Source organism: Rhincodon typus, chromosome 9 (assembly GCF_021869965.1).
Source record: "Rhincodon typus isolate 14 chromosome 9, sRhiTyp1.1, whole genome shotgun sequence".
Taxonomy (NCBI): domain Eukaryota; kingdom Metazoa; phylum Chordata; class Chondrichthyes; order Orectolobiformes; family Rhincodontidae; genus Rhincodon; species Rhincodon typus.
The window spans coordinates 69,305,382-69,326,872 of NC_063340.1; the positions used below are offsets into that span (position 1 = coordinate 69,305,382).

Consider the following 21,491-nt stretch of genomic DNA (forward strand, 5'->3'; position numbering starts at 1 on the left):
CCCATTGATCTTTTACTTATAAATTCTGCGTCTGATACAACCTCTCTCACTAACACCTGAAGAAGGACTGAGGTTCTGAAAGCTTGTATTTTCAAATAAGCCTGTTGGGCTATAACCTGGTGTCATGTGATTTCTGACCATATTGAGTTGAACAGTGAGTTAAGCTCTCAATATTTTCAAATAATATCAAGATGGAAGACAAATATTTAGGAACACTGCGATCATTTTAAGGAAGATTTATATCTTATAGGTAGCCAGAGCAACAGGTGGCAAATGCTAAATGAAACACTAGAACACAGTGAGAGGGACAAAGGTGTATGGGCTCATTGATAAAGTTATTTAACCATCAACCAGGTACTTAGCTGAAGTTAAATGAAAAATAGGTACAGGTTGTACTAGTAGAGAAACACAACAACATTGAGAGATTATTGCTGCTAAGGTACCAGTTCAACCCCAGATCAAAGCAGGTGTATTGTGTACTTCAGTAATTTCATGATAGCCAGCTTTGATTACTGAAGGTGATTCCAAACATCTGAAACTTAAGTTTTGAGGAAAATTGTTCTTGTATCTCTAAACACTGTCCAAGAACATGAAGGGGTCCAAGTCCCAACTTGCTAGTTTAAAGTTTGTCCTTTCTAAACAACTTCATGAGAGACTTTGCAGACCCTACCATGATCCAGTATCTGGCAAATATCTCAGCTTCCTGTGCAATACAATCAGAACCTACTCAATATCTGAGCACTGCAGTGGAGGCGTAAACTGAAATTAGCCAAGGTCAGCTTGCTAGCATTCAAGACCAGACTACCATCACTGCTGCTAGTAAGTGTCTAATGGGACTTTCAAAGTCTCAAAGCAGTCCAGCAATCTGTTCTCCAACAGATCGCAAGGATTACTGAGGCATCTCACTAGGGGAGTGGCAGTGGCTTCATATAACATCAAGTTGCTGTCTTCTTCCAGGATGGCAGCTTTTCATGTTCCTACCACTACCACTCCATTTTTGCCCATCAGTAAGCTCAAACTGTCACCACCCATGGCAAGTTGGTGCAGTTCAAAATGGGACTTTTTAGATCCAGAGTTGCTTGGGGATGTGCTGTAAAACTACCTTCAAGTCTACACACACACACACACACACACACACCCCCATTCACCCATAGGCCAGGAGCCTTTCATAGCCATGCTGTAGCCACCAAGGTAACAGGCATAGAAGCTTAGGACCAGACAAGGCAAAATAGGCCCTGAGCAAACTCCAGAGGGTGATCTGTTGACTTTTGCACAGTAATAATTGATAATTTGCAGGACAAAGTTAGTTCCAATCGTTGTTTTGTGATTTTGTTCCAACATTGTAGCCAAAAGAATGCTGTGATAGTAAGGTGTGTAGCTGTTGTTAATTCATTAATAGTAATTAATAATAATTTGGCATATAATCCAGCGCAATTGTAGTTGGATGAGGCAAACACAAAATGCCCAGATAAAAATGGGATTTGATGGTTGACTCCTTATCCTCAGTTGTTCATCACACCACTTGTGGCAAGGACTATGTCCGTACGTGGCCAAGTTGTTGAGGATTCTGCAGGCACAGGGCTCTGCCAGAGTGGTGCAGGTTACAAACTGTTGAGTACACAAGTGGTCTGCTCTGTGATGTTACCTCTGGCAGCACGGCTGACAATGCACACATTCTGACCACATGTGGTTGAATTGTAAAGTGGAGTCATTGGCCAGTCTTTAAGTGAATTATCCATCCAGCAGCCACCCTCTGGTTCTATGTGGTGGCTCAAATACCCAGAGAACAGTGGACTAGTGTAGAAAAAAAGCATCATGATTTCCTCCAGGATAGCAGGTATTCACCCGATTGATGTACTGAGGTTCGGCACATACCAACTGTACATTCAGCAAATTGTACCCTTTACAGTAATGGAATATCTCTGTTTTTGGATTGCATTAGTCGCAGACCCTGCTGCAGGCAGTTGATGGCAACTTGTACCATATGGAAGCTGATCATCCTGGCAAGGCCATATGCAAGCTCCATGTGCTTCCCTCTGATCAGAGAAGATGCAATGAACTCTCCTTTCCTGGAATAAAGAACATCTGTCACTCCTTTGTGGATTAGTGGACAGCAAACTGGGAGACACTGGAGATGATGTCTTGTCCTGCTAGAAGGGCATCCATGTGAAGAAATTCATGGCCATGGTCATCATGATGTCTACAGAATGCACTGTCCTTGCCCTGCTGCAATTGCAGGTGTGGCTGCAAGAGTGACAGTGACAGTGATCTGTGAGTTTTTCATGGAAAACATAGATAATGCACACATTGCTCAAGATTTATGTGAGAGAAGAGAAATGCTCCTGAAAGAAATCCTACTGAGAGTCTTTTCTAGCTCCTCTTCCTTTTGTGAGCAGTTTACTCTCTTTTGTGTTGCCTCTCCTCCATCTCTCAATCATGCTACACTGCAAAGGAGTTCCATTACTGGAAGTCAGTCATATGATCCAGAGGTCAAGATCATTTCTTTCTTGAATGCTCTTTTGAGAATTTAAGGATGATGTTTCTATTTTCAGAAACTTTTCTTTCTTACTAATTTATGAGGTGTTATAGTCATGTACTAACAATACTTTCTATATCGGTGCTGAGCACTTGGACTCACGCAGAAGCAAAATTAGAATAATTAATCAATATCCTCAATCATTATCAACTCTCCATTGGACTTAAAGCCACAACACACAAGGAAAGCATTAATTTCCTGGGCACCACAGTGTTTAAATGGGCACAAGACAGCAGGCCTCAGTTAATACCAATAGTTTTTTTTTCCCAAAATAACTGACACACACAGTTCTGTACATAAAAAGCCATTACTCCAAAACCACTTTGGACAGACTGGTAAGGTCACAGATACTGTACTTCTATTGCACAAGCACAAAGCCTAACTAAACGAGTCAGACATTGAACAGAGCTAGCAAATACTTTTAGGACATCTATGAAATGCAATGGCCCATTAACAGCAGAATGTTATTCAACCATTATGTAAAATCATATATCTCTAACTCTACCATTATCATCAAGCCAAGAGTTCAATCCTATTTCAAGGAATAGTGTAGGAGGGTGTGCCAGGAGCTGTACAATGTACCTAAAATGAGATGTCAACCTGGAGATGATACAATGCGGGTCAATTTGCATGTCAAACAGCAGGAGAAGCTAAGTGATTCCACAACAAAAGAATCAGATCTAAACTCGGCAGTACTGTCATGAATAGTGGTCAATAATTAAACAACCAGGAGGAAGAGGAAACTGCACATAATCTCCATCCTTAACGATGGGGAAAATCAATACATCGGTGAAAAAGTAGACGTTGAAGCATTTATGAGAATCTTCATCTAGAAGTGCCGAATGAACAAACCATCTCAACTCTTTCATGAGGACCAAAGTAACACAGAGGCTAGGCTTCAAGTTATTTGATCCACATGATTTGAAGAAATAGCTGATGTCAAAGGATATGATAAAGACTATGGGCCCTGACATCATTTTGACAACAATCAGCCACAAACCGAGGCAAGATATTTCAGTACAGGTATAACAATGGCATCTACCAAGTAATGTGGAAAATTTCTCAGGTATGTCCTATTTAGAAAAGGTAGGACATATTCAACCAGACCAATTCAACCTACCAGTCAACTCTTGATCATCAACAAACTGATGGAAAGTGTCATCAACAATGTGACCAAATGGCACTTGCTCAGCAATAACAATCAAGCAGGGCCACTCAGCTCCTGAGCTCATTTTAGCTTTGGCCAAACATAGACAAAACAACTGAACTCCAAAGGCAAGGTGAGAGCTACTTCCCATGACATCAAGGCAGCATTTGACTGAGTATAGCATCAAGCGGCCCTAGCAAAACTGGTTTCAATGAGAATCATGGTAAAACTCTGTTGATTAGAATCATACCTAGTACAATGGAAGATGGTTGTGCTTGTTGGAGGTTAATTCTCAGGCATGTGTCCGAGGCCAACCTATCTTCAGCTACTTCCTTACATCATAAAGGCACATGTGAGAACTCTTTGTGATGATTGCAAAATGTTCAACAACATTTGCAAATTTTCATATACTGAAGCACTTCACGTTCATGTGCAGCAAGGCCTGGACAACATTCAGACTTAGGCTGTAAGTGTTAAGTTTCACGCCATATAAGTGTCAGACAATGACCACCTCCATTAAGAGAAAATCTAATCTTCACCCCTTGATGTTCAATAGCATTACCATTGGACTAGCCATATAAATACCGTGGCTATAAAAGCAGGTTTTTGGCTCAGAATTCACTATGACCTAACTTAACTCCTATCTCCCCAGTTCAGTTTTGTATTAAATGATGAATCCTGGTTGTGAAAATCTGTTTTAACCCGAGATAGCAGCAGCACAGAAAAGTGGAATCAGCGGTAAACGTATGTAGTAAGAAAGGGCAATTATGCGGAACTAGATTTCAGTCAGATACAAAGGTTGGAGAGGTAATGGAAAATAAAGCTAGTTGTGACCATCATACATAGAAGCTAAAGCAGACTTCAGTTTATGTCACTGAGATGCAATATGTAGTTGAAGAAAAGGAAGGGACAACAAAAACCCAGAGGTTATGGTGTTTGGGCAGGAATGAGGTCTTTGTTGGAAGTATTCTAGCTAAGACTCGCTAAGAGTGAAACCAAATATACAATACAATACAATACAGCACAGGAACAGGCCCTTCGGCTCACCAAGACCACACTGATTCCAGTCCTTATTTAGACCCGCCACTTATTGCCCATACATGGTTTCTATCCCTCTGTTCGCCACCCCCCAGCCCCGTTCATGTGTCTATCAAGACGCGCCTTAAACATTGCTAATGTGCTTGCTTCCACCACCTCCACTGACAGTATGTTCCAAGTACCCACCACACTGTGTGAAAAATTTTCCCAGCACCTCTCCCCTAAACTTTCTCCCTCTCACAATGAACCTGTGTCATCTTTTAGTTGCCCTTTCTACCCTGGGAAAAAGCCTCTGATCATCCACCCTATCTATGCCTCTCAATTTTGTAGACCTCTATCAGGTCGCGCCCTAAGCCTCTGTCTTTCCAGTGAAAACAATTCGAGTTTATCCAACCTCTCCTCATAACTAAAACCCTCCAGACCAGGCAACATCCTGGTAATACTTAATTCCATAAAATATTTTTTTCCATTACGAAATTTAGATATTTATAGAATACAAGTATTTTGTTCTGATTAAATTGTAATTATTTAAAACAAAAATGGAACACTTTCAGAATTAACAGTTCAACATTCACTAAACTTACATTCTTATGATATTGCTAAGGCCTTCAAAAGAATAACTTTGGATCTTTTTCAGTGGCAGATGAGTAAACCTCCTGGAGATAAAAAGAAAACATGAATGTCAGTTGACCAAACAAATAATTGAACAGTTTTTTGCTGTTTCAAAATAATAGTTGCTTCACTGAAATGATACAAAATACAAAGTCTTTTAACAGAGAACCTGAACATCTGAGCATGTTATTTCAAAGCAGTAGTTACCTGTTAGGGAGGGAAGACTTAAAACACTGCCCTGTGTTTCATTGTTGGTGCTCCTACTGTTTCCAATCTTCATTAATAATAAATGTAGATCCCAGAGGCAAACCCATCAATTTTCCATGTTACTAAGATGGCTGCCAACACAGGTCAGATACATAGGAACCTACAGGTTCCGAAGGACTAGATAAACCTGTGGATGATTAAAATAAGATGCAGGAGCAGAACCAGGCCATTTGACCCATCTAGTCTGCTCTGCCATTCAACAAGATCACAGCTTATATTGTTTTATTTATTTACCTATTTTCATACTCCATTCCATTTGTCTTCACCTGCTGAACTAGCTTTTTGTGATTTATGCACAAGGACCCCAAAATTCCTTTGTGCTGCTGCTTTTGGCAGTCTTTCCCAATTTAAATAACATTCACCTCCTCTAAAATAAAAAGAAGAACTGAGGTTGCTGGAGATGTGAAACAAAAACAGAAATTGCTGCAGGAACACAGCAGGTCTGGCAGCTTCTGTGGCAAGAAAACAGGATTAACTTTTTGAGTCTTCATCAGAACTCAAAGAGTCACTGGACTTGAAACATTAATGCTGTTTTCTCCCCACAGACTTTTTTTATTGCAAAAATATACTTTATTCATAAAAAAACTTTATGTACATACACAGGTACTAAAGTGATTCTGTACAGTCTTTGCAGATCAAGAGAAAAACAAACATTGGAATTTGACATTCGCTGCAGTCGTAAAAACCAAAGGCATTTCCTACTCGCACAAGACACTATTTACATATACTGAGGCAAAGAGAGGGTCTGATGACTGAATGAACCCTCATTATATTTTGGCAGAAAGACCTTAAACAGTGCTCTTTCTCCACTACGCCATGGCGGCAGCTGTTTTAGTGCATCCCTCAAAACATAGTCTGAGACCTTGCCAGTCTGCAACACTCAGTCAACTCTTTGCCCTGGAAGACCAATAGGTTTCAGGCAGACCAAACAGTGTTTTCACCGAGTTGATGCCTTCCAAATGTAGTCAATGTTTGGCTTGGTGCACATCCTGGGGAATAGACCGTGGAGCAATAATCTTTGATGTAGCACCTCAAAAAATGCCTTCTGGATATCAAAATACAGTATGTTTAAAAACTTCCCTTTATTCAAGCACATGATACTGTTTTAAAGAATTCTAATAAATTGGATAAACATAGTTTTCCTTTCATAAAACCATGCTGACTCTTCCTGACAATCTTGAGCTTTTCTGAATGCCCACATGTAACTTCTTTAATGTTCAATTTAAACACCTTCCTCACAACGGATGTCAAGCTAATGGGCCTATAATTTCCTGTTTTCTGCCAACTTCCCTTCTTGAATAGAGAAGTTATATTTGTTACATTGTAGGTAAATGGAATTTTTCCAGTAACTAGGGAATTTTGGAAATTAAATGCATCTACTACCTCATTAACCACTTCATTTAAGTCCCTAGGATGAAGCACATCTGGACCCAGAGACTTGTTAGCCAACAGTTCCATTAGTTTGCTTCATACTATGTCCCTAGTGATTCTAATTTCATTAAGTTTCTTTCCTTTCCACCTCCTGAATTACAGCTGTTACTGGAATGTTTTTCGCATTTTCAATTGTGAAGACAAGAGCAAAGGTTTTGATCATTTCTTTCCACTATTTCCCTATTATCCACCATTAATAATCAATTCTCACTCTCTAGAGAATTAATATTCTTTTTCCTTTTTATAAACCATAGAATCTCTTGTTGACTGTATAAATTTTTGCTTCCTCTCATACTTTTCGTCGTTCTCTGCCATCCTATATATTCTAACTAATCATCTGACCGGTCATTCATCTTTGTACAGTTATAATTTTTCCTTATGTTTAATGCCTTCCCTAATTTTTTTTAAAACTTTACCATGGATGGTGGTCCTCCCCTTTAGAATTTTTTAATATCGTGGGAACATACCTAAGTATATATTCTGAAGTATTCCCTCAAATGTCTGCCAATGTATTGACCGATTTACGACTTACCTTCATTTTTTTTTTACTTATTCTTTGCTGGCTGGGTCAACATTTATTGCCCGTCGCTAGTTGCTATTGAGAAGATGGTGTTGAGCTGCTTTTTAAAAACCACTGCAGTCCATTGGGTGTAATTACACCACAGTGCTGTTAGGAAGGGAGTTTCCAGGATTTTGACCCAGTGACATTGATGGATATATTTCAAAGTCAGGATGGTGAGTAGCTTGAAGGCGAACTTGGTGATGGTGGCGTACCCATGTATCTGCTGCCCTTGTCCTTCTAGATGGCAGTGATTGTGGGTTTGAAAGATGTACCTAAGGAGCATTGGTGAATTTTTGCTCTACATCATGTGGATGGTGTACACTGCTGCTACCATGTGAATGTGCATGTAAATTCATTTCTGCTAGATCTGCTTTCATGCCCACACAGTCCTCTTATTTAAGTTTAAAACACTGGTTTCAGACTCAATTTTGAATCATTTTGTGGTCACTGTTATCTCAGGGTGCTTTTACTCTGAGGTCATTAATTAATCAATCTTGTTACAATTCACAAATATCACACAATACCAATTCTCAGATAACCTGCTCTCTGGTTCCAGAATGAACTGTTCTAAAAGCTATCTCAAAAGTATTCTGTGCATTCTATTCCATTCTTGGCTACAATTGCCAATCTGGTGATTCTAGTTTATATGTAGATTATAATCACCCATGGTTATTACCATTCCTTTATCAGAGGCGCCTAATATTTCTTCTTGTATGCTCTGTGCGATATCTTGGCAGCGTAACAATGTGCTAATAATCAGACTGTTTTTGTGATATTCATTGAGTGATAAATATTAGCCAGAACACTGGGGAGAACCTCCCTACTCATTTTAGAAATAGTGCCTTAGCATTTTTTACATCTACCCAAGAATGCAAACAGGGGCTTTGTTTAAAATTCTGAGTAGCAAGCATATCCTCAGTGCTACTACTAGGAATGTCAGCCTAGATCTTTGTACTCAAGTCACTGGATTGACTCAGCCTACAAATTTCTGATTCAAAGCAAGAATCATTATCCACCGAACCATGGCTGACTCGAGCAAGCAGTTGGACAAGCAATGAGAGTTAAATAGGGAATCATAGCGTTTCGGTATTCAAGCAAGTGAAGGCATGACTGCCGACAAGGGAGCAATATAACATGGTAATGCTCAAGGGATCAGAACTGGAGGAGTGTTGGTAGCTCCAATGGTTAAGGCCTGCAGGTGATTAGACAGCTAGGAAGAAGTACGGTCATAGAGGACTTCAAAAAAATAGAATTTTTAAAATTGGGGCAAAATAAATGAAAATTGTTGCTGCAAGACAATTTACTATCTTAGAGATTACAAACCAAAAAGTTAACCATTCCCAACATTCACTTTGTGGATTTTAACTGTGTTGACCAATCTGAGCTATAATTTCAAATAAAGCCGAAGAGAAACTGGTTAATTTTCCCCTGGTGAGGGGTGGAGGGAGTGCTCACTACAATCCTAGAAACACTAAAAGTATCATACATAAAGCTGCAATCACTTGGCTCTTTCGCTCCTCCTTTCTTGGACTGAATGACATATTGCAGTATTTAATGGAGGGAACAGGAATGCCACTGCCAGTTGGACAGCCCATGCCATGTCTTTTTAAAAATACTTCACAGCAGATGGGCATTGCTGGCTCGTACAATGTTTTATTACACCTCCGTAATTGCGCTGCAGAAGGTGGCTATGAGCTGACTTCTTGAACTGCTGCAGTTATAAGTCTACCTATGAACACACACAGTGCTGTTAGGGATGGAAGACCTACCACATTAAGTGTTAATCAGGCATTTAAATGGACAAGGGTCTTCCAAGAAGCACAAGGAGGTCATTCACATCTGCTGAGAACTGCTGGCCAGACAGAAGCTGGCAGGTGTTCACCACTTGGCAGGGCCACTGCTGCCAATGAACCCAGGCACAAGAGAGTGATGGCACATTGGGGAACACAGAATGGGGTTCACACTGATAGGGGTTAAAGCAGCAAGGGAAGGAGATTATCTCTCAGCGGACCTTTTCCCCCTACTGAAGCCATGTCCCTTGATAAGGCATTGTGCCTTTGAAAGACGTGCACTATTACACACAAGCCCCGCAGCCACCTGGCCCAAGAGCTTTTATTGCTTCCCCCATGTGTGAGTCTCCTGCCCATAGCTGGTAGAAAGAGGCATGTAAATGGGTATTAGTTGCACATATGAGGGACTCATGTGCTTGTGGGACAAGGAAACTGCTCACAGACCTCCCAACTATGGATTTAATTGGGACCTAGGCAGGAAGCCTTGGCTAAGCCATTACAGCCTTGGTTCACACATGGACAAATGAGCTGAATTTGGGAGGTGAGGTGAGATTGGTTGCCCTTAACATCATGGCTATATTTGATGGCTTGTGTCATCAAGAAGCCCTAGCAAAACTGGAGTCAATGGAAATAAGGGGGAAAATTCTCTTCTGGTTGGAGTCATACCTGGCACATAGGAAGATGGTTGTGGTTGTTGGAGATCAGTAATCTCTGCTCCAGGATATCTTTTCAGGACTTTCTCAGGGTAGTGTCCCAGGCCCAACCATCTTCAAATGCTTCATCAATGACCTTCCCCCATCTTAATGTTAAAAATGGACATGTTTGTTGATCATCATACTATGTTCAACATTATTTGCTACTCCTCAGATACTGAAGCTGTTCATATCTAAACGCAGCAAGATCTGGACAATATCCAGGCTTGGGCTGAAAAGTAGCAAATAACATTTGGACCATACAAACAATAGGCAATGATGACCTCTAATAAGACTCAATCTAACCATCACCCTATGACATTCAATGGTATTACCATCACTGAATTGCCCATTGAATCAACATCATGGGGGTTACCATTGATGAAAAACTGAATGGGAATAGTCATATAAATACAGTGGCTACAACTGGAGATCAAGGTAAGGAATACTACAGCAAGTAACTCATCTCCTGGTTCTCCAAAGCTTGTCCACTGTCTACAAGGCACAAATCAAGAGTCTGATGGAATACTCCCCACTTGCAATTCCAACAACACTCAACAAGTTCAACACCATCAAGAACAAAGCAGTCTGAATGATTGATACTACATCCTCAAACATCTATTCATCCCACCACTAATGCTCAGTAGCAGTAGCGTGTACCATCTCCAAAATGCAGTGCAGAATTTCAGCAAATATCCTGAGACAGCACCTTCCAAACCCATCAACATTTCCACCTAAGACATGGGCAATAGACGCATAGGAAGACCACCACCTGCAAGAAGCCCCCCAACCCAATGACCATCTTGACTTGGAAATATACTGTCTTTCCTTCAGTATCATTGGGTCCAAATCCTGGAATTCCCTCCTCAAGGGAATTGGATAGGATCAAGAAGGCATCACCATCTTCTAAAGGACAACAGAGGATGGGCAATACATGCTGACCCAACCAATTGATTTACCTCAAAATCACAGGATATTGATGATTCAACTATAAAACCTCTTTCAGCATCATACTGTACATTACAAACCACATTTGGAATTTGTAATGCAACAAGTTATTAATACTACATTATAGAGGACGTACTAAAATGCTGGATTTAAGATGTTCTTTGCTGGTAGTATGAGTATCTAACTGTTGTACTACTGATTGTTATGGAAATAACATTGAAAGTAGTAAAGTCATCTGCTCATCACCACCTTCTCAGGGATCATCCAGGGATGGGCAAAAATGTCAGCCCAGCCGACAACACCCACATCCCATGATTTAATTTTTTACAATGTTCGAAATATAGTGAATTTGCTGCATGAGAAGCAGGATAGGCCATTCAGCCCCTCATGCCTTCCCTGTCATTCTATAAGAGCATGGCTGATCTGCCTTAGGCCTAATTCCTCTTTAGATTTAGATTTTATTTATATTCATGTTTGTTCCTCAAAGCCTTCGACTTTGCAATATTTCAATATCTATCTACGTCCCCCTTAAATGATCTAGCCCCCACAACTCTTTAGAAGACAGAATTCCAGACATTCACTATCCTCTGAGGGAAGAAATTCATTCACATCGCAGTTTTAAATGAGTGCCCTCTTTTTCTGTAATGATGCCCCTAATTTGGGATTCTCCCACTTGTGGAAACATAGTCTGTCAACATCTACGCTGTGAAGCCCCCCCACTTCAGAATCTTGTTTGTTTCAATAAAGCAGCCGTTACCCTTAGAATTTTGAGAAGGAAGAAATCGGATAAGCTACAATGGCCGATTTATGTAGCAGCAACAGTATATCGCTTATCATACCTGAAACTTTTAATCCATCACCAATGGTGAATGTGTTAAACACCAGCATATCCAGACTAATACAGTAGGTGCAGAAGCTCATACCAGCTTAATCCCTCCAAAACAATCTTTAAAATAACAGGCAGGAAGTCCAAACTCCACCAAGATACAAATTGCTGGCATAACCATTAAAAGCAGTAACATTTTCCAGGATCGCAATTTCTCAACTAATCATTAGGCCACAAATTCAATATTTTGCATTAAACACTTTTTTTTAATTTATTGAGGTTGAAGGATGTCATTGCTGTGGAACAAAATTGCTCTTTTTATTTCATGCTGTCAGTGTTATCATTAAATTCAGTTTTAGACCAGTTAAATGTAGCAAACAGTTTGCTCTATTCCACCCTATTCTTCAACACTAACTCAGAAGTATCTTGTCCTGTATTAGTGTAACACGATTTTCATTTCCAGGCCAGCTACTTTGGGCCTTTCTGAGGTAGACTGTGACAACTCAAGGACAATATTGCACTGAGAGTTCATGCCTATTGGGAGGATGATGGCTAACGGCCCAAACTAATTTCTTTAAAGTATTTCTCATGTATAGAAGACACACAACCCCTCAGGGAGAGACAGCTCAGTCTTGAACTTTCTGGATTATCCCGCAGCCACAAAAAAAAAATCACGTGTTCAATTACTAAACAACTTAGATGATTCTTCAGCTTATTACTGCAAAGTATTTCCTTAGGTGAAGGGAACAGGACATGCTAGCCTTAACAACCATTTATCATCATATAACAAAAAAAATTTCTCACAATAACATTAAGTTTGAAGATCCAGTAATGGTGGCTGAGGACAGCAATCATTATTTGGAGTGGCAGTCAAGAAACCTAGTGGCTGGACAAGCACATTTTAAGAAAACAGCATGTATTTATAAGTTCTATGAGTGATTATGAAATGAACACAATGGAAAAAGAATTAATGGAAAACATACTCAAAAAATCAAAAAGTCAGTCAATAATAGTCATTGAGCGAATGGTTTGGAACACTGAGTTATTTTGCAATTTCTAACAGTTACAGAAGCTAAAATGTTCCATTACTCATTAACAGTAAAGATCACTATATCATTTTCTAAATTACAAAGACAATCTTTTAAAAATGGTCATTTTCATCTTATCCTAGTAATTTGAAAAAGTAACAATTTTGTGAAGGACCATGTTGAAATGATATATTGTGCAATACACTTCGTGGAGATTCAACTGACCAGATGGATTGCAATGGACTTTCAAAATCCTGCATATTCTTACGGTACAATGATATCCTGAAATTTATAGAAAGTTTTCTATTACTTCATTACCGAAGAGAAAAAGAAACAAAAAAAAAAGTCAGTGGTAACCAATAATTTCAAGTTTTTTTTTGTTTTCTAGGTAATGGATGTTAACACTGAAATGAAAATTGTTCCATTTTAGGCATTTAGCATCAGCATTAAACACTCCCACATCAGGTAAAGGACTAGACCAGATATAGACCAAAACTCATTTAATTCTGCCCTACAGTATGGGTCATCATCAACCTCAGGTGTGTACTCTTTTCCTATCAGTCTAACACCTTTTCTGCATTTATCTGGACCCAAGCCATGCTGTGGGCATTGAGGTATGGCTGCCAATTCATGCTGATTTAGGAACTGTTTTATACTGCAGATCAATACCAATTAAAAACTACTGTGAAACTGCCCAACCTCAACTCACACAGACACGTTTCTCATTATCAACCCTTTTCCATTCCCTGAGTTAAAACACCAGGATCGGAGCATAGCAAGCTCTCAGCTTGCTGAAATGCAGACATTTAGCTATGCCCAGTTTTCTTAGATCAGTCAAATGATCAATTATCATGATCTCTCACTAAAATTTAAGCTTGTAACCCGGGGGCTTGCAACATTACAAATCTAGAAATTGTACACAAATGTTGCTCTTAAAAAGGGGGATGGCTGCCTTTGGACGAGTCAGTGGAAAAAAATTACTGGTCAAACCAAATTTGTTGCACAAAACCTAGGATGTCAGTGAATACTGACAAATGCCACATGGAAGTTGCTGCTGCAAATACAAGAAAGGAAAGTTTGTCTCTTTGGGTCTCAAGGGTGTACTTGGCACACAGCAAAAGTGTGTACTCCACTTCAGAGAAAGTGAGCCTATAACTTCAAGCTATTTCCTGGCTCAGTCCTATGTCTTGAATTAATGCTATATCCAAAATCCTAAAGGACAAGAAAACAAAACCGAGGAAAAGAATGAATAATCAAAGGAAGTCTGCCAAGGGCTTTCTGTAGACCAAATAGCAGAGAGACATTTCTCAACTGATAACACCAGAACTGAGATCTACTGTTAAATGACCTCAGATACTATATTTTTTTCAAAGCTTCACATGCACATCCACAAAACAGCAAGGCATATATTCTCATTGTCAAATGAAAATTAATATAATACTAATATTTTGATTAGGCCCACAATGCATGCACACAATAAAGTCTTCTGCCATGACCAGAGATGCTGCCGTCATTACAGATGATACAGTGATTGCAGATAAGTCCACAAAAGCACTTATGCACAGCACCTTATTGCTACTGAGCACCTCAAATTGAGTCTTCATCAACTTGTGCTCATGCTACTAGTCACCCAGACTCTTGCTTTAAAAAATATAGTAATTGGGCTGGTTTGTTTTTACTGAGATGGGCTCAGGTCAGAAAATTATTGGATCATAGAGGTCTACAGCCAAAACAAAATCCCTTCAGCCCATTGAGTCTGTGTCAAAAAAAAAAACAACCTAACTATTTTTGCTCCTATGATGCTGATTGGCCTGCTGTGTTCATCCAGCCCTGCATCTTGTTGTCTCGGATTCTCCAGCATCTGCAGTTCCTACTATCTCTAACTATTCTAATGCTATTTTTCAACACTTGGCCCTTAGCCCTGTGTGACTTGGCATCGCACGTGTACATCTAAGTACTTCTTAAATGTTATGAGGGTTTCTGCCTCTACCACCCTAACAGTCAGTGAGTTCCAGATTCCCACCACCCTTTGAATGAAAAGAATTTTCCCCACAGCCCTTCTAAAACTCCTGGCCCTTATCTTAAATCTATGTCCCCTGGTCATTGATCCTCCACCAAGAGGATAGATTTCTTCCCATCTGCCTTGTCTATGTCCCTCATGATTTTATATATCTCAATCACGGCCCCTCTCAATCTTCTTGGCTCCAAGGAAAATAACTCCAGTCCATCCAATCTCTCTTCATAACAAACTCTCCAGACCAGGCAACATCCTCGTAAATCTCCCATGCACTCTCTCCAGTGCAATCACATCCCTTGTTCTGACCCCAGAAGAAAATTATTGATAGCCACTGGGTCAAAACTGAGGCAGGTTGTTTAAACATTAGTTTTCTGTAATTTTTTCCCCAGTTGTATTAAAATCAATTTGGCCCTTTGAGCCTAGCTGGAGAATAAGTTGTCTGGTCATCAGTTTCTGCTGATACAGGTTCCATGGGTTGTCTTATGATTGTTTGGCTGAGTTCCAAAACTCACATGTGTATTCACTTAGCGGGGTCTGTTAGACAAACTGATCTAGGGTGTCTACATCATTGGATTGACATCATTATAATGTTATAATAAGCTGTTCTTCTGACAATGTTTATACATTCATTTGAACAAGATTAAGAGGCATAAAATGAGTGAATTTTTTTGTTACTAATACTATAATGGTTCTGTCTGATTGACACGTGTCAGGTTGCAGGAACATTTTTATTCAAAGCAGATTCTGTTTCACTTCCCTCAGCATTTCAACATTTGCCATTGTTAATATATTGCTCATTGGTTCTGTGTATTGTATACCCTGGATGAATGGGTATGGAGATGGCATGGAGAGCATGAAGATGGCACAGTGGCCATACAGGTCATAGATCATGGATAAAAACATGGAGGGGGCATGGAATAAATGGATAAGAACATTGAAACCAAGCTTTCAATAGGTTCCTGATTCCATACCATGATTCACAACTCATCAGAAAGGGTGTGTACCACGTGTCTTTGAGAACCCGACTCCACAAAAATCCCAAAAGGTGGTGGGTATGTGGGTCTCAGAAATAAATCCTGCAATGGATCTGACCAGGTTTGAAGTGCAGTTTAGGGTGGGTCTCATTATTTGCACAATTGTCCTGTGCTGGTGAAAACTGCTAGCACGAGAAATGGATAGAATCCTTAAAATAAGATTCCACCACCATATTCAAAAGCTCTAGAGTGAGCCTCACTCCACCAAGATCTGGACCATCACATCTGCCTTCTTTTACCTTGCCCATTAGCTGAATGTGAATTGAATGCTAATCTGTACAATACTGCATTGTTACTTACTTAAGACATACACACAGATTAGTCCCACCTAATCTATGAAGTTCAGTGGGTTACATATGGAGGTCCAGAAGAACTTATAAATGCCATCAATATTTCTGTGATTACTACATTATCCTGCAATAACAGATCATTGTGAAAACCCCTCTTTTATGCATCCAATTTTCCACGTGGAAAGTGAAGAAGATGTCTACCCTGAAGAACAATGCATGACTGCCACTGACATACTTGATGAAGATGTGCACTGTAAACTGTTGGTTGCTGATAATTTGTCTTGTGGGAGTTTGTAATGAGTTTGAGCCACCAAAGGTCATGGCTGTGGTGACCTTGACTGCTACTATCACTGCTTCACACAAGTCAGCTTCCAACAAGCCACATAACTCTGTTGCTGCCTCTTTAGTGAAAGAGCATCCAAATAAGACAAATTTATTGACATTCCTGCACTAATGTTCCTGACCCTTGTGATTCAATAGCATCATAAAGGCAAGTAAGGGCATTCCAACTTTGTTACAGTCAAGCATGCTTCACCATCTTGGCAGTATCATGGAAAGAGAAATGCAGTTAACATTTTAAGACAGATATGACTCTTTGGAATATATCAGAATCATTTTCAACTTGAAATATTAACCTTGTTTCTCTCTTTCCACAGATTCTGCCAGACCTGTTGAGTATTGTCAGCACTTTCTGCTTTTATTTCAGATTTCCAACAATAGTTTGCTTTTATTATGCCTCATCATCTTTTTTCTTCTCTAAAATAAAATGAGGGAAACACATCAAAATCTAGCATAAAGCAAGAAAATATCAGGAAAGCATTTGCAAAACTAATCAAAACTTCAATTCCTTCTGCACATTCACCTTACCATGAAACAGCTTATTAATTTGTGTTTGGGCTTGTCTCAGTGCAACTTTGGAAGTTCGTAGCAATTCTGAGAAATCAACAGTTCGTCCCCACTTTTCAAATCTACCATGGGTTAACATGGCATCTTTATACAGCATTTTGTAACAACCCAAGAGGCTTCACAGATGCGTAATTCACCAAAAATTGATACAGACAATAAATGATATATTGGGAGCATGAGGATAAGTTGATCAAAGACGTTGGTTGTAAAGAGGGTCTTAAAAGAGGAAAGAGGCCTGAAGCACATCTCATTCTTCTTAACTCCAATAGATACACACTCAATCTGTCCAAGCTTTCCTCATAAGATTACCACCTCATCTCAGGAGTCAGTCAGTTGAACTTTCTCCAAGACAATCAAAGTTGTACACAGTACACTACATGTAGTCTCACCGGTGCCACTGCACAACTGCAGCAAAACATTTCTACATTAATTTATATTCCCTTTGTAATAATTGATATAAACTGCCAATAAAATATAGTGTGCAAGGGAGAGAACTGAGATATCAGCCCATAAAATGTCCGGAGCAGTGAGAAGTTTTTTTTTGATTCTCTCTACCCTCGGTGTGTACTGCTTTGCTAGTTTATCAGTGATGTACCTCAACAAAATATTTGTCTTTCACACTTGCACTGCTGTAATTTATCCAAAATTGCATCAAGATAAGAACAGATAAAATTGATAAGTTGCTTCATTTTACTGGAAGGTGAATGTGCAGATTGGTAATTATAATTGCACCCATTTAATTCAGATTGTACAACTTTATCTTTATTTTGCATTAATCAACAAACAGCACCATGGGTGGAATCTTGTGGAGACAATAGGGATCCCAATAGCCTGAATGTTAGCCAGCAAAAGCCCATATCATTCTTTTTTGAGAAGGTGCCCACATTTTGTGCCACTCAGGCACTTGACAGGCCAGTGGCAGTGCTCCCCCAGGATGAATGACAGCCAGGGAGAAAACTTGCTGACTAAAATCCATCGGTTAATCAGTGTTGCCTCCAGCTGTTACTCTACCCTCCACTGTGGCCTCAGATTGAAGAAGCAACTAGACCTTGGTAGGTGATGGCAGAATTGGGGTTACCGGGGTAGGGTTTGGCAGGAAAGATCAGGGGGCTGACTCTCAGCAGGACTTCCTTGCTAATGCTGAATCCCCCACCCCCAGTACCACTGACTGTCTTTGAACAATGTTCTTACCCCACTCCCACCCCCAGAGGGTGTCATCAAACATGCATTGTTATACTTGTCATACTTCATGCATAGTGAAACCCTAGCCTGCTGCAGCATTAGTGTCAGTGGGATGAGGCCATGGGTTGGTATTAATTGTACACTCAAGCATGGCAGAAAGGCTTCCACTGCCTTCATTAAAGCAGTGCTGGGAACCCACTCCAACAAACTCACCACTGTGGAGGACAGAAGATTCTGCCCTGCGATTCTAATTATGTATTCATTCATGGGGAAACTTATTGGACTTTAAGATAACTTTTTGTTGTTCCCATTTTCATCATTTCTGATCTTGTAGTTTTGGCAAAAGCATTTATCTAAACTCCTGAATATCTTTACCTGTTCTGGAAAAGCTTTTTTTATCAACCTATCTCACAGTCATGACCTTAAACATGTCCATTCATAAGCAAACAAATGATCAGACCTCCCAACACAATGGAGGTGGCAGATTTTCAATAAATGACACAACTGAACAAATTGCTTTTTTATAATCAGCAAAGAGCTATAAACTTCAATTATTGTCATTCCTAATGATTTATTTTCCCAGCAGTTTATCTACTTTTTAAAATGTTATTGATGTAATATGTATTAATTGCATTGAAGTCACTTTCAAATCCTTTCTGGACCATGACGCCTGAAAATTTCAACCTGTGACCAGGTCATTTAAATGCACCACCGTACAGATTCCAGTGCAACTGAAGCATCCATCTGAGTGAAAAAGAGTCTCAATATCACATCCAGCCAGATTAGCAGGCACATGGGAATTTGCAGGCTGACTACTTTTTGACCTGAACCTTTATGTTTTTCTGCTAACTTCAGCAATACACTTGATATTTGTGAAGAATGTCTCTCTGTCTGGTCAATTTATTTTGATGAGAGTAATCAATCAACTTGATCACTTTTATCTCATGATTTATAACATTTCTTTATAAATTAGATATTCATGGCTGATTCATACCCAACTTAGACACTTAATATTCACTCCTGCAGCTTAGGTTCAATTCAGATTGAACTGATAGAATAACACCATCATACTTTCTTTCCAAGGAACATGCATAAAATGTGTTTGGTTAGCTTTAGTTGACTTTTGAAAGCAGAGTGGAGTTCAACTCAAAGTTGCTTCTAATTCAACACAAATGGGTAAGAAAAATATCAATTTTGGAGACTACGTTCTTTATCAAGAACTGACTTTGTAATGTTCAATGGAATGGAAGTGTTATTTAAGAAAATTTGGGCGCTGCTGCTACAGGTTCATTTGCAAGCATAACCTAAATGCTGAGGGGTCTTGTGGAATCGCTTTTGTAGGGTCCGTACCTTTAAAACAGAGGACCCAGATTTAAGTCCCACCTGCTCCAGCGTATGATATAACATCTTTGAACAGGTTGATTAGAAAATACCTAACACAAAATGCTCAGTTAGAAAGAACAATCTCACCCATTGTTTGCTTTGAGCGCTAACAGTACAGAATGAGATATTTGACTGTCACAGCACAGCTTCTCGACTCATATTTCACTGCCAAGACATTAAAGTTACCAAAATATATTAATATTTTTGTCAGAGATGAGCAAAATTAGAGCTAAGAGCGAGCCAATGTAACTATATTTTATTTCTTCCTCAAGAAAAATCTTAACTTGAAATCTTTAATTACTGGTGGGCATGACAATAAACTGATTGCAATTCATGGCCATCAAAGTTTACTTCCATGTGTGAGTTTGTAAATGTTAACAAGATTACAATTCAAATACTACTGCAATGTTATAAAGGTAAACTCAAAAGTATTCATAAATTGGTGCGTTCCTTATTTCCTGATGTATAATTCCAACATGAAAATGAAAATAGGAGAGCTGACTGCAGAGCTGAAGTTGCCATTAGCAACATCAGAATTTTATTCAGCTACAACCTGTAACTTCATGGCCCAACATACTTCACACTCTGATATTACCATCAACTCTGGTTCAAAGAAGGCTGCAGGAGGACATGCCAGGAACAGCACCAGGCTTAGTTAAACGTTAGAAGTCAACCTGCTGAAGCTCTAGCACAGAATTTACTTGTGTGCAAAACTGCAAAGCAGCATGAGATAGACTGAGTTAAGTGATCCTACAATGGATCAGATCAAAAATTTGTAGTACTGTTGTGAATCCAGTTGTGAGTGATGATGCAAAATTAAACAACTAAGAGGAGAAGGAGGCTCCACAAATGCCCATATTCCCAAAAGCACATCAATGCAAAAGACAAGACTGAAGTACTTGCAACCATCTACAGGCAGAGGTGCCAAATGAATGATCCATCTATGTCTCTTCCTGAGTTCCACAATAAAACAGATAGCAGTTTTCAGACAATTCAATACTCTCTACATGATATCAAGAAACAGCCGAAGAATCTGGATACTGCAAAAGCCATGAGTCCTGAAAACATTCTGGCAGTAGTTCTAAAGACTTGTGCTCCAGAACTAGTTGTTCCTTGAGCCAAGCTGTTCCTGTACAGCTACAGCAAATTGAAACATTGCCCAGTATGTCTTCTCCAAAAAAAGGGACAAAACTAAGCAGGTTAATTACTGTCCTATCAGTCTACTCTTGATCATCAGCAAAAGTGATGGAAAGGTTTGATTTGATTTGATTCATTGTAGTTACGTACAACCAGTCCATGCCAAACATAATCCGAAAGTAAACTAGTCCCATCTGCCTGCTCCTGGCCCACATCCTTCCAAACCTTTCCTTTCATGTACTTATCCAAGTATCTTTTAAACGTTGTAACTGTGCACACATCCATCTTGGAGAACTGTCTATGGTATTATGCTCCTTATTTAAGAATGTGTGTAAAAGAGTTTCAGGTCCTTGGATCATTGGAATCGCTTCTGGGGCGGGGTTGATCTGGACAAGAGGGATAGGTTACATCTAAACTGGAGGGGAACAAAAATCCTGACAGGGAGGTTCACTAGTGCTACTCAGGAGGATTTAAACTAGAGAGGCAAGGGGCTGGGAACCAGAGCAGCAAGTCAGCAAGTGGAGGGATTGAGGGGAAGGTAGATGTTAGGATCAATAAATCAGAAAGAAAGGAAAGGCAAGGCATAAATGAACACGATGGTACTAATGGGACGAAGTATGTTGATTTCAACACAAAGAGTATTAAAGGTAAGGCAGATGAGCTTA

At 39.6% G+C, this 21,491-nt stretch overlaps 1 protein-coding gene across 1 annotated transcript in view; it reads right to left on the reverse strand.

The window, feature by feature from the left end:
- The window catches only part of LOC109927566 (lutropin-choriogonadotropic hormone receptor-like), a 74,275-nt gene that overhangs the window by 34,395 nt on the left and 18,389 nt on the right, over nucleotides 1–21,491 (reverse strand). Inside the window, exon 2 of the mRNA XM_048600630.1 lies at nucleotides 5,306–5,377. Coding sequence (XP_048456587.1) covers nucleotides 5,306–5,377 — 72 coding nt within the window. The remainder of the gene's footprint in view (nucleotides 1–5,305; nucleotides 5,378–21,491) is intronic.